The 12,387-nt window shown below is 37.8% G+C and overlaps 1 protein-coding gene across 1 annotated transcript in view; it reads right to left on the minus strand.

Moving 5' to 3' along the window:
• The window catches only part of SHC4 (SHC adaptor protein 4), a 181,640-nt gene that overhangs the window by 61,663 nt on the left and 107,590 nt on the right, over positions 1-12,387 (minus strand). Inside the window, exon 4 of the mRNA XM_001380425.5 lies at positions 8,648-8,767. Coding sequence (XP_001380462.3) covers positions 8,648-8,767 — 120 coding nt within the window. The remainder of the gene's footprint in view (positions 1-8,647; positions 8,768-12,387) is intronic.

Raw genomic sequence — 12,387 nt, forward strand, 5'->3', positions numbered from 1 at the left:
AAATCTGGTGCTCATTCCACTTCACTACATCACTATCATACAGTTCAGAGCTATAACTAACAAACATGGCATCCAGCGTATCCCAGGACAAGCAGCACATGGGGGATTCTCAAATCAACTTGCTAAGACAAATTTCATTGGAGAGACAAGAAGAGACTGTAGGAGAAGAACTCAGATATTAGACAAGATCTTAGAGAGAAGAGATAAACACTCTTGGACCTGGTTGAGAGTAGGGAAGGTTGCCAACATGGAAGGGAGCAAGGACTGGGTCAGGCAGAAGAGTAGGTCATCCTAGAGTGTGGCTGCTAACAATGGAAGTAGGAAATAGACCATCTGGTAGATTAATATTTTAACATCCTGCTACCCAGGGGCAAACCTCAGCTGTTTTCATCTGCTAGAAAAATTAAGTGGCATCAGCCCCTGACCCCCAAATTCTGGTGCCTGGAGCAAAGACTGCTATGGTCTGCCATGATGAACTAGAACCCAGCTAGGTCTTTTTCATGCGTTAAAACCATTGATAACATTGGGTGGGGGCCATCTTTTTATTTGCTTTATGTTACACAAGTTAGAGAATGAAAACATGAGAACTTTGGGAAGTATCTTAGCCTGAAGTGGGGGAATGTTGGAAAGACTTCTAAATAAGACCTTTATTACTGACCATGCTACACTGCCTCACCCCTAGTTTCCACTGTCTTCACCACAAAATATAGGTATTTGTCTCATCGAGCTAAACTATAAGGTCCCTCAAGTCTGGGACTGCTTTTGCTTTTGTCTTAATGTCCCCAACACCCAGTGCAGTGCCTGGTGACTAGTTGTTCATCCTGTTTTCAAAGAGGACACAAATACAATTCACATGCAAGTCAAGACATCACCCTGGTGCACAGAAAGTGCTTGTTAAACACTTATTCATTGATAGATCCAAGACAGTGTGCATCTATAGAATTACTAAATCTTTGTAGAGACTGGAATGTGTCCTTGCTCTTCCTACATTTAACTGGCCTTTTCTCCTTTCCTCCTGTAATTGTGACTAGAGACCATGGTCCCAAAGAAAAGTGGGCGGATAATTGAAAAGCAATTTCTAAAAAGAAGTGGTTAAGCTCTTCCTGAACCTTTTGCTTTGAGGCCTAAAATTTCAATTAATGTCACTTGATAAGGACATGTCACTTGGATTAAAGATATATGCTGAATTACCTCATTGTAATAGGCTGCTCTCAATAATCAAGTGAACATTTGTGTAGAAATGTTTTAAAAAATGTGTTTTCCACACTAATATGGGTAATAACATTTTAAGAATAATCATTTTTTTAAATAAAGAAAATTTTATATTTTTGACACTGGTAACATGAGACCTTTTTTTAATGTGGTGTTTGCCTCTATGATGTCCTCTTTACAGGTTAAGATATACACAGAACATATAACCTGTTGTTTATATTTGTTTTTTATGGAGGAGCAGTGCAACATAGCCACTAGAAGACTGGCTTTAGAATCAGGAAGATTTGGATTCACATCTTGCCTCTGATAAATATTGTCTATGTTACCATGGACAGATCACTTAACCTCTCAGTCGTCTAGGCAGCCCTGCAAGATTATAAATCACAGGAGTGGCCAATCTTTATCTAGAAAAAGAATTCCTAATACTAATGAAATCATAGGTCAGGATCATAGATTTCTATCTGGAAGGGACCTTAGGGGTTGTCTACTCCAACCTCTTTCATTCTACAAATGATGAAATTGAGGCCCATGGAGATAAACTGACTTCCCTGGAATCACCTACATGGTTAAATGGCAAAGCCAGCATTCAAGCTAGATCCTCTAATTCAGAATCCACATCCTTTCCACTGTCCCATCATCTGTCTTCCATCTATTAGTTTTCATAAATCATTCTTGAATTTATTTATATTTTAAGCTAAATGAGCTCTCCAAAGCAAATTGAAATAGTTTCTTTTTATTTGTCTTGAAGTTCATATCTGAATCATTCAGGTCTGTCAGTTCTAGCTTTTGGGGACTGGATGAACAAATCCATTTCATATTATCTATGCCTTTCACAATCTGAATAGCTTTGACCTTATCTTCTCTGTCTTCATTCTTTTTAAATTTTATTTAATAGTTTTTCCAGATTATGTGTAGATACAATTTAAATAATTTTCTGGCATTCTACTATCCAAATTCTCTTCCTCCCTTCCACCCTTCCCTTACTTCAAGAAAAAAAGTAATATAATATAGGTTCTATATGTGCTATCATGTAATGCATATTTCCTGTTTGTCGTGTTGTGAAAGAAGTCACGTATTCTAGAGAAGAATTCATGAAAGGAAATAAAGTGAAGAATGGTGTGCTTCAGCCTACATTCAGTCTCTATCAGTTCCTTCTATGGCTGTGGATAGCCTGCCATGATTCCCTTGGAGTTATCTCAGATCCTTGCATTGCAGATAATAGTTAATTCATTCTCATGTGATTGCCATATATATATATACACAACATTCTCTTGGTTCTGCTCACTCCATTTTGCATCACTTCATATTAGTCTTTCCATGTTTTTTTTGTGATTGTCTTATTCATCATTTCATTCCTTATGGCACAATAGTATTCCATTACAATCATATGCCATAACTTGTTTGGCTATTTCCCAATTGATAGATATCCCTTCAGTTCTAATTCTTTACCATCACCAAAAAGAGCTGGTATAAATATTTTTGTACATATAGGTCTTTCCCCCTATCTTTGAACTCTTTGGGATATAGACCTTGTTGTGGTATTTCTGGGTCAAAGGATATGCAGTTTTATGGTCCTTTGGACATGGTTCCAGATTGCTCTCCAGAATGATTTTATCAGTTCACAGTTCCATCAATAGTGTATCAGTGCCCCAATTTTCCCACATCCCCTCCAGCATTTATCATTTTGTTTTCGTTATATTAGCCAGTCTGATAGGTATGAGGTGGTACCTCAGAGTTGTTTTAATTTGCATTTCTCTGATTAATAATGATTTCGAGGATATTTTCATATGACTAAAGAGAGTTTTAATTTCTTCATCTAAGAACTGCCTGTTCATATCCTTTGGCTGTTTGTCAGTTGGAGCATGCCTTGTATTCTTATAAATTGGACTTAGTTTTCTATAACTCTGCCTTCATTCTCACCAAATTGAGGAGTCTAAATATTTGGGGGAGGGGTCTGGCTTTTGTTTTTCTCTTTTAGTCTTCATATGGCAGCTGCTTCAACATTTGCACCATTCTAATTGCCATTCCTTGGGACCCTCCTCCACCCCTTGTTAAAAACTCTTTTATGGGTTTCTTGAAGTGGAGTAACTAAAGCCACCTGCTATATTTCCCAATCACTCTCCCCTCAGGCCAGCAGAAAATCTAAAACAATTACAAAAGTGCCTCACTTTTTGGATCTGACAGCTTTGAGATTCTGTCTGACTTGAGTTGTATCCCTAAATTCCCATCAGCAGAAGTGGGGAAAATCCCTTCCCCAAACCCATTGGTGTAAGGAGTCCCCCGTCCCTCTATCAGGAGCAGTGACTAGAAGAGCTTCAGCCATGGCAGCCACTTGTATATTCACTCTCCCCTTCTCCCTTTGCTCCCAGAGATGGCCATGTGTGGCAGTGTCAGAGAAACAGCAGAAGGTACAGGTGTAGACGTAGATTTGGAGGAGAATGGGGTAGGAAAAAAAGGAAAAGATGAGATAGTACTAAAAATAGTGACAACCACATTCACACTCCTGAACTCCCAATCACCTCATTGGATGTGAAAAAGGGTTCATGGAACGAAATCTGTCCCCAAAGATCGAAGCTATCTCTCTGGATGTCTCCACATGCGCTCTAACCCTGCACCCTTCCCTTCCACCACGTAATCCTCTTGAGTAGATTACTGAGGGCCCCCAGACTCTGTCAATGAGACCATATAACAAAGACAAGACTCCATCTGCCAGATGCCAAACAGCTGTTTGTGTGAAAAGTGAGAAATTCAGCCAATCCCCTGAATGTTTCCAAATGTACAGACGTCGTGTAGACAAAACATCTGGATGATGGACTGCATTTTTTGCTTTTTATCCAGATGTTTGGCATCATGTAAGCAAGGACTAGATGTCACGCTGGCCTTGTAACAATGATCTCAACTCTCTTGGCTAATCAATATCCAGACAGACAGGATGAGAGGATGGTGTTTTGACCTTGTTTCTCCAAGTTACATTTTCCCAAGCTATCTTAGGCACCACCACACATTCAGGTGTTTGTTGTCGCTGTTGTTGTTTTTCCTTTATTGGCACATTAAGCCAGAATGAGAATCCTCAAGTGAAAAGTAGAAGTTAAAAGTTAATGTCGCTGTGGTATAGTGTTACTAACAGAAATGTATTGGTGTGTTTTTTTCTAGAGTTCAAGAATATGGGAAAGTCCTAGTGAAAAGAAAGATTGGGCAATAACAACTGATGAAGGTTTATTAATGTTTGCTCAGTGATTGAATAAACACACACACAAACTTTCACTAGGCTGCCCTCCCCCCCAAATGAGAATAAATAGTTCACTGGACTTAATAAAGTAAAATCCTGATTGAATGCAAGTAAACTATCCCCAAATCGCAGAGCTGGAAAGAATGACAGTCCAAACTGTCTCTAACCCAGAATCCCCCTAGGATATCCCCAATAAGTAGTACTTGAGCACCTCCAGTGCATAGGATTCGTTTGTCTCTAGAGGCACCCCATTCTACTTTCAAAGAGCTCTAATTATTAAAACATTTTCCCTTACTTTGAACCTATGATTTGCCTTTCTATAACTCCTTCCCATTGTTCTAGTTCTACCTCATTCTGGGAAAAAATCTAATCTCTCTTCCATAGACAAACCTTTGAATATTTTGACAGCCATTATGTTCCTCTCACCCCAAGTCTTCACTTCTCCAAGCTAAGGATCTCAAATTCCTTCAACTAATTTTGATATAGCCTAATCTACAGGCCTTTCATTACTTTGTTGATCTTCCTAAAAAGCAAGGCCCTCCATTTATTGGAATTTTCTTTTGTACTATGCTTTTAGGAAAGAAAAAAAAATCACAAGAGAACAACCTGATATTAGCAATTTAATACTAAAAATAACTTCCCAAAGGACCTTGAACCTAATATTTTATACCTTCAGCATCTCTACAACTAGATAGTAAGAACTGAAATTCACTCTGCTGATCCTGAGGCATGGCAGTATCCTGAATGATCAAAAAAGTATTCAATTATGTTATACTCTACTCTTGCTGACACTACATCATTAATATCATTCCCATCCATCTCCTCTCATTCATTCTACCTGCCAGGACCCTAGATCAGACCTTATTTGACTCATTATTTTAACAGCCTCTAAAATATGTGGCCGCCTTCCAGCCTCTTTTTCCTCCAGTCCATCCTATATACTATTGCTCCATCCTGACTATGTCACTCCCCAGCAGGAAAAAACAACTTTCCATTGATCCCCATTAGCTACTGAATAAATTCAGTAAATAATAAATGAATTAAATAAATTTATAAATTCATTCTGGTTTCCCAGTCTGGCCCCAATCTCCTTTCTAGCATTAGTTCCCTTGATTCTATTTCATGTATCTACATGTCAAGCAGACTGGACTCTGTCATTTCTTGATCATGTCTTTCTCTTTCTTACCATGATATCTTTGATTACACTCTTCCTTTACTTACAATGCCTTCCATGTCCATCTTCCTATCATTTTTCTAATTGAAATCCTACTCACTGTTCAATTCTAATTTTGTCAAATTTTTTGCTAAGGAATTCTACAAAAGTCTCATGAATATTGAGTTTGCAAATAAATTTTAGTGAATAGGCAGATTTTGTAAATGCAGAATCTATAAATAATAAGGATCAGCTGTACACAGACTACAAAACGAATGATTTTATCACCTATCTCTATTCCGAAAATGTTCTCCCTCTTAACATCTACCTCTTAGCTTCCCAAACTCCCTTCAAGTGGAACATAGAAACTCCATGAATTTATAAAAACGCCTCTTACTCTTCTGTAAATTCAAGAAGAGATTTTTGCCTACTTTCAATTCTGATGTAATTATCAAATTCTACCTCACCTTTGAGTCCTATGTAAACATCTTATCCATGAGTTCTTCATCTTTTTTGTATCTTTTATAATTGTGGAAATATAAAGATCCCTTCTCAGAGTAACATTTTTAAACATATAACATAAAATATGATTGTTTCTCATTATTTGTGGTGGTTATGTTCTCTAAAGTCATCACAAATACTAAATCAGCAAATACTGAACCATTTCTCCATTGCTTAGGGGGACTACAGGATTAGGTTCCTACAAGCCTCTGGTCACATTTAATTTAGTACTTTCTGGACTTGCATACAGATTCATAAATATATGAAAAATACAGCACTAAATAGACCATGAAAAGGGCACATGTTTACACAAGCTAAAACAAGCAGGCAAAGCCTCGGCTGAAAACATGTGCACTGGGTGATTCAAAATTTTTGCTGAGGAAGATACAAAAGGGTCATGAATGAGTACTGAGTCTGCAAATAAATTTTAGATTTTGTAATACTAGAGTTTGCAAATACATTTTAAATTCAGATTCAGAAAAAAATAATTCAGAATAGAATCTGAATGGGCAGATCTACAAATACGGAATCCACAAATAACAAAGTGATTTTATCACCTATCCCCAAGCCAGGAATATTGTCCCTCTTAATGTCTGCCTCCTAGCTTTCCCGACTTCCTTCAGGTTTCACCAAAAAGTCTCATCTTCTGCTATAAGCCTTTCCCAGTCTTCTTTAATCTTAGGAGTTGGCTGTCTAGAGATAGTTGCCTATATCTACACAAGGAATTCCCAACATTGATGAAATCACAAACTCTGATCACAGTATAGCTGGACAGAACTTCAGATGTCATCTAATCCAATCTTTCCCATTTTACAAATTGGGAAACTGAGGCTTAGGGAGGTGAAGTTTCTTGCCCAGCATCACACAGCTTTAAACCAAATCTGCTGACTCCAAAGACAACATCTTTTCTACTTTTCCATGATTTTTTCCTATACAGTTGTAGCACCTTCCCTCTATTACCTCCAGCTTTTCCTGGGCACATCTTGTTTGAACATGGGTGTTTGCAAGTTGTCTCCTCTATTAGAATGAGAGTTTCCTGAGAACAGGGACTGGTTTTTTTGGTTTAGTTTTTGCCTTTTTGTATCCCAATTGCTTAATCCAGTGACTGACATAATAAATGTGGTTAATAAATGCTTATTGGCTGAATGACTGACTATGAAGGAACCCAATTATATTGAACGACTGTTATTAAAATATTAAAAAAAAAAACAAATTGACAGACCCAAGGTTAGGAATCCCTTTTCAGACCATCATTTGTATCTAATTCATCTCTCTATCTTTCTCAGTTCCAAGAGTATACAGTAGAAGTAATAAACACTAAGTGAGTATTTGTTGAATGAATGAATATAAAATCAGGATATTATGTTAACATTTTTAGAAAGCTTTTCAACAATGGAACCTGAAAGAAAAAGGATTTTAAGATGAACTTCCTGTTAACTAGAAAATTAAATTAATAAAATTCCTCAAATATGCTATTAATTGATTTGATTTGATTGGCAAAAAGTGATAGAGGCTATTGCTGTTAATGAAAAGAGGACAATGCTTTGTAAAACTCTAGTATGCACCCATATTTGTGCCTTAAAAAATCCATACCTGGGTGTGGGAAATGCAAATGAATAATTGTAATCTTTTCAAAGCATGGTTTCTGGTCCAAAGGCCACATCTCTGATGGGTAAGTCAGCCTTCAATTTCCCTTCTAAAACAAATCAGTGCCAGGTGAAAAGCAGAGTGTTTTTCTCCCTCTCTGAAAAGTCATCAACATCACTGATACTGTCAAAAAGTATTTTATTCAGCACTCACTTGTTTAGGCATATAGAGCTCTATATTAAATAAGAGAAAAGAGAGGGTTCCTATGCTTTACGATAACCAAAAATAAATGTTTCTATCAATACTGGTTAAAGAGGTTGCCTGGTAGAATTAAAATGATATATTTGAAGTCAGTAAGACCAGGGTTCAAATCCCATTTGTCACAGTGAATAGCCATTTGACCCTGGGTAAGTGATTTAATCTCTGTTTTTCTTAGAATTTATTAACTAAATCAGTTGTGTTTCATTAGAGGAGGTAATTTCTACATTAGGAATCCCCTACATGATAACTAATTATTATTATTATATAAGTAATATTATATAAATAATATAATTATTAATATATCAAGTAAATAGTAATATAAATAAATCCTAAGTTATATTTCTAAATAAATTATAAATTTATACAAATAAATGTAATAATAATATTATATAATTAATATATTTCCATGGCTGTCTACCTCCATCATCTATGAATAAATTTAATTTGCCCCATTACTTCTAGAAAAAGATCCAGTATAATGTAAGTTCCTCAAGAGAAGGAACAACTTCATTTTTTGTCTGAGTATGCAGAACATCTAGCATAGGACCTGAAGCATGTTAGAAATTTAAGAAATGCTCATTGGATTTTGAATAAATAAATGAATGAAGGGATAAATGTATATCTAAGAGAAATAAATAAATTTAGAAATGACTTCTTAGTATCTTAAATAATACCTTAAAATAAAGTTATCTCTAGGATCTTACCTGCTGGGTATCAATGTTCATCAAAGTAAGGCTACATGTTGACACGGTCAGTTTTATATTAATTCCAGAAAATTGAAGGTTACTTCTGCCAAGTACAGAAGATAAAAACTTAACTGGAGGCTTTAAAGAAAAGAAAGAAAAATTGAATGTCAGTTGCAGGTTTTGTTGCCTAATAAGATGATAAAGGTGCCCCAGAAGTCCCAAATCATTTCACAATCCATGTAGTGGCTCCTCAGAGTGGAGTTATGACCACACTGGGGCGCTGTTTCATTTGTGAACGCTCAGACCCTGGGTAAAAGTTCCTCACTCCATCCCTTCCCTGACTCAATTATTGACAAGGGGGGAGAACAAGACACTGTTAAGTATCACTCCAAGGCTTTGGCGGTGTGTCTGCTTTGCTGGAGGCATTTCCAGACCTACAGGGGACTTTGTATACTCATGTGGCTGCCCTGCAGAAGACCAGATTCTCCTGGGGTTGAATCTGCAGAGGGAAAAAGAATATTGGACACTGGCCTTTGGCTGGGCTCTTGATTGGCATAAGCTTAACAATTTATTAGGGCCATGACAAGCTGTACTGACCACTCAGTCAGCCAGTGATATTGGTAGGAAGAAAAGTTAAAAGAATAAGCCTCCTCCTATTTTCCTCCTCTACTATTCCTTGGACCCCATTAACACAAAATCTCTGTGGATCAATCATTCTGACTCAGCTCGTGGATGACTATTCTGCAATTAATTTGCTCTTCTCCTTACCCCCTTCCAAAAATATCTTATTGATTTCTGCCCTCTAGTTCTTTGGCTCAAGGCCCATGGGACGGTAGAGTGGACTGCTATCTATGTGGGGAGATTGGAAGAGTGCCATAACCCGCTCCGCCCCACACCCCTCCAAAGATCTCCATCCCTCATAAAATGAGCCATTGTTTCCCCAAGGTCGGAAGTATTAGCTGGGAGCTGGGTTACCAGGAACACCTCAGCACCCATGAACACATAAACTAGGATGGATTGATCAGATTAGCTCATAGGGTTGGAAGGAATGAGATCATTCAGGTAAGTGGTCAGTCTCAAAAAAGAGATCCTGAGCATAAGGTGCTTCCCAGCCAGTGTGGGTTTAAGTGGGGAACTGTAGGGCGAGCAGAAGGTGCTAGACAGTTGGAGAACCCCGAGTTCTTAGGAGGAGTGGAAGGGTGGGAGAGAAAACTCCTGAGAAGGACCAGTAGTAGAGAAGGAGCAAAACGAAAGTTTTATGGTTCATCCTGCTTTGACTTTTTATAGAAAATTGCTGAACTACTCTTTGCACAGGCTGCCATCCATTAGAGGAACTCATATTTTATTTTTATTACTAAGCATATTGTAAATAATGGTCATGAATGAGTACATTCTCCCATGCTCATCCCAGGTAGCAGTCTGTTTTGCACAGAAAGCCACATAAACAACTCCTGGCCCATCTTCTTTCCTCTCTTTATGCCAGATGGTCCTAGGCAGGACAGGCTATTAATACATAGAAAAGACAGATTTAATGTCAATGTTGATTATTTCACTAAATATTTGCAAGTCACTCATCTGAACTTCCACAGCTTTTTTTTTTGCTGCTAGTTTTTAAAATATAATTTATGTAGCAATAATAAGGAGCAATAGCTCATGTTTATATGGTACTTTGTAATTTTAAAAGCATTTTCACATATACTATGTTGCGTTCTTGCTCACAACAAGCTTGAGACATGGCCCTGTATAGAGAATGAATTATTGTAAAGACCCCTGGACCCTCAGGTACCTCCCCACAGATGCCTTAAGTCTTATTTTTTAACGTTTTCTTTTGTAATTAGAGCTAGGGTTTAAAATGTAAATTCTTATGAGTTATTTAAGTACAATCATTCAGGCTAAAGTACAAACGACTGGCATCAGAGCATCTGTTAACAATAAGCCTTAACAGTGAGGAAGGTGCAGTGTCTGAAGACAATTGGCATCTGAAAGCTTATGAAAGGAAGAGCTACAGAAGCAGGGAAAGAATGCAAATCAAATTAGGAGTTAGGATAAAATACAGACTTAGAAAATGCCACCGTTTTGCCCAGGACCTGACCTGCTGTTCGGGTGGTGATGCAGATAGGGGCTGGGGGAGGAAGCCCTACTATTCCTATTTCAAAAATGAGGAAACCCAGTGTAGAGAGGTTAAGAGACTTCCTCAAGGGAAGGATCTGAGATAGGCTGGATAGAGACCATTGAACTTCTGGTTGGGAAATCTGAACAAAAGGGTGGGAAGTCCCGTCCTATCAGCATTCTATCTTTATAAGTCATTTACCTTTTTCGTGATTCACTAGAAAAGTGAAGGGGTTGAGTTTTAAGGTCTCTTCCTGTTCTAAATTTTTATGATTCTAAATCCCATAATTAATAAGAGAGCGAGTATTATAACTTGGGTCTCTGGTAGCCTAACCCTATATTCTTTCTCCTGCACTATGATGCCACCCAGTGGACCATAACCTTTTTTGATTATTGAACAACTACAAAACTTTAAACTAGCATCCACATCAAGGTCTGGTGAATGCTAACATCCAAGCCTGGCTATATGTTTAAAAGAGAATACATTTAAAGGGGGGAAGAGAGGGGGCAGAGAGAGAATAATTAGTCAAACCTAATTGATTCTAGCTTTTAGTTCCTTTCATTAGGGGAAAGGATTATTTCAGGTGAAAAGAAAAAAAAAACTATCATTTCTATTTATTTTCCTACTTGTTTTCTTTCTTATGGGAAGAGCAGTGTGTATTGTCTTTTTTTTTTCTCGATGGGAGTGGTATTTTCTTGGGATTTTTAAAAATTCATATATAAGGCTATCTGTTTTACAGGATGCTATTCCTTGGCTGAGAAAGGGTTAAATACATGAGACTGTTGAATGGGATCAGTAAAATGAAGTTGCCTATTCATAGGAGCCTGGGATGAGCAGGAAGAGGATGTAAAAAATGGATGCCTCAAGCTGGGGGCCACACCAGAGAAGCTGTGAGTCATAGTATCATAGAATCATAGGATAAGAGATTTAGGGCTGAAAGGTCATTTAGTCCAACACCCTCATTTTACAAAGGAAGAAATGAAAGCCCCGAGAGTGAAATGACTCACTAAGATGGCATAAAGGATAAATGACTGAGCTGGAATTCAAACCCACATAAGACTCCAAATTCAGGGCCATCTCTACCCCACTTTCTCAAAATCCCTTTTTGCTTATCAGCTCCACTCTAAGTGACACAAAGATAAGCTCTAGGCAAAATTGTGAAGGGGATGTGGCTTACTAATCTCTGACATTCTGCTTCTTACTAAAGGATTAATAAATTCATGGGTTAGACTCAAGTAACAGAAATACTTCCCAAAAAAGACTAGAAAGATAATCCAGAATGCCCCCAATGGAACCTTTAATGATGGGAATTTCAAGTACTGGGGCTTTATTCAAATCGCTAACCTTTTACTGTGCCCAAATATAATGTCTGTTCCAGCTGAATTCCCACTGGAAGATGATGATAGATAGATGGAGAGAGAGAGAGAGGGAGAAGGGGAGAAGAGAGAGAGAGGAGAAAGAGGAGAGGAGAGGGAGAAAGAGAGAGAGAGAGAGAGAGAGAGAGAGAGAGAGAGAGAGAGAGAGAGAGAGAGAGAGAGAGAGAGAGAGAAAGAGAGAGAGAGAGAGAGAGAGAGAGCATGATGCTATAGTTGAGTCCTTTGTGATATGTGACAGATTGAACAGAGTACTTTTTGGACCTATCAATCCA

The sequence above is a fragment of the Monodelphis domestica genome, chromosome 1, assembly GCF_027887165.1.
Source record: "Monodelphis domestica isolate mMonDom1 chromosome 1, mMonDom1.pri, whole genome shotgun sequence".
Lineage (NCBI taxonomy): Eukaryota > Metazoa > Chordata > Mammalia > Didelphimorphia > Didelphidae > Monodelphis > Monodelphis domestica.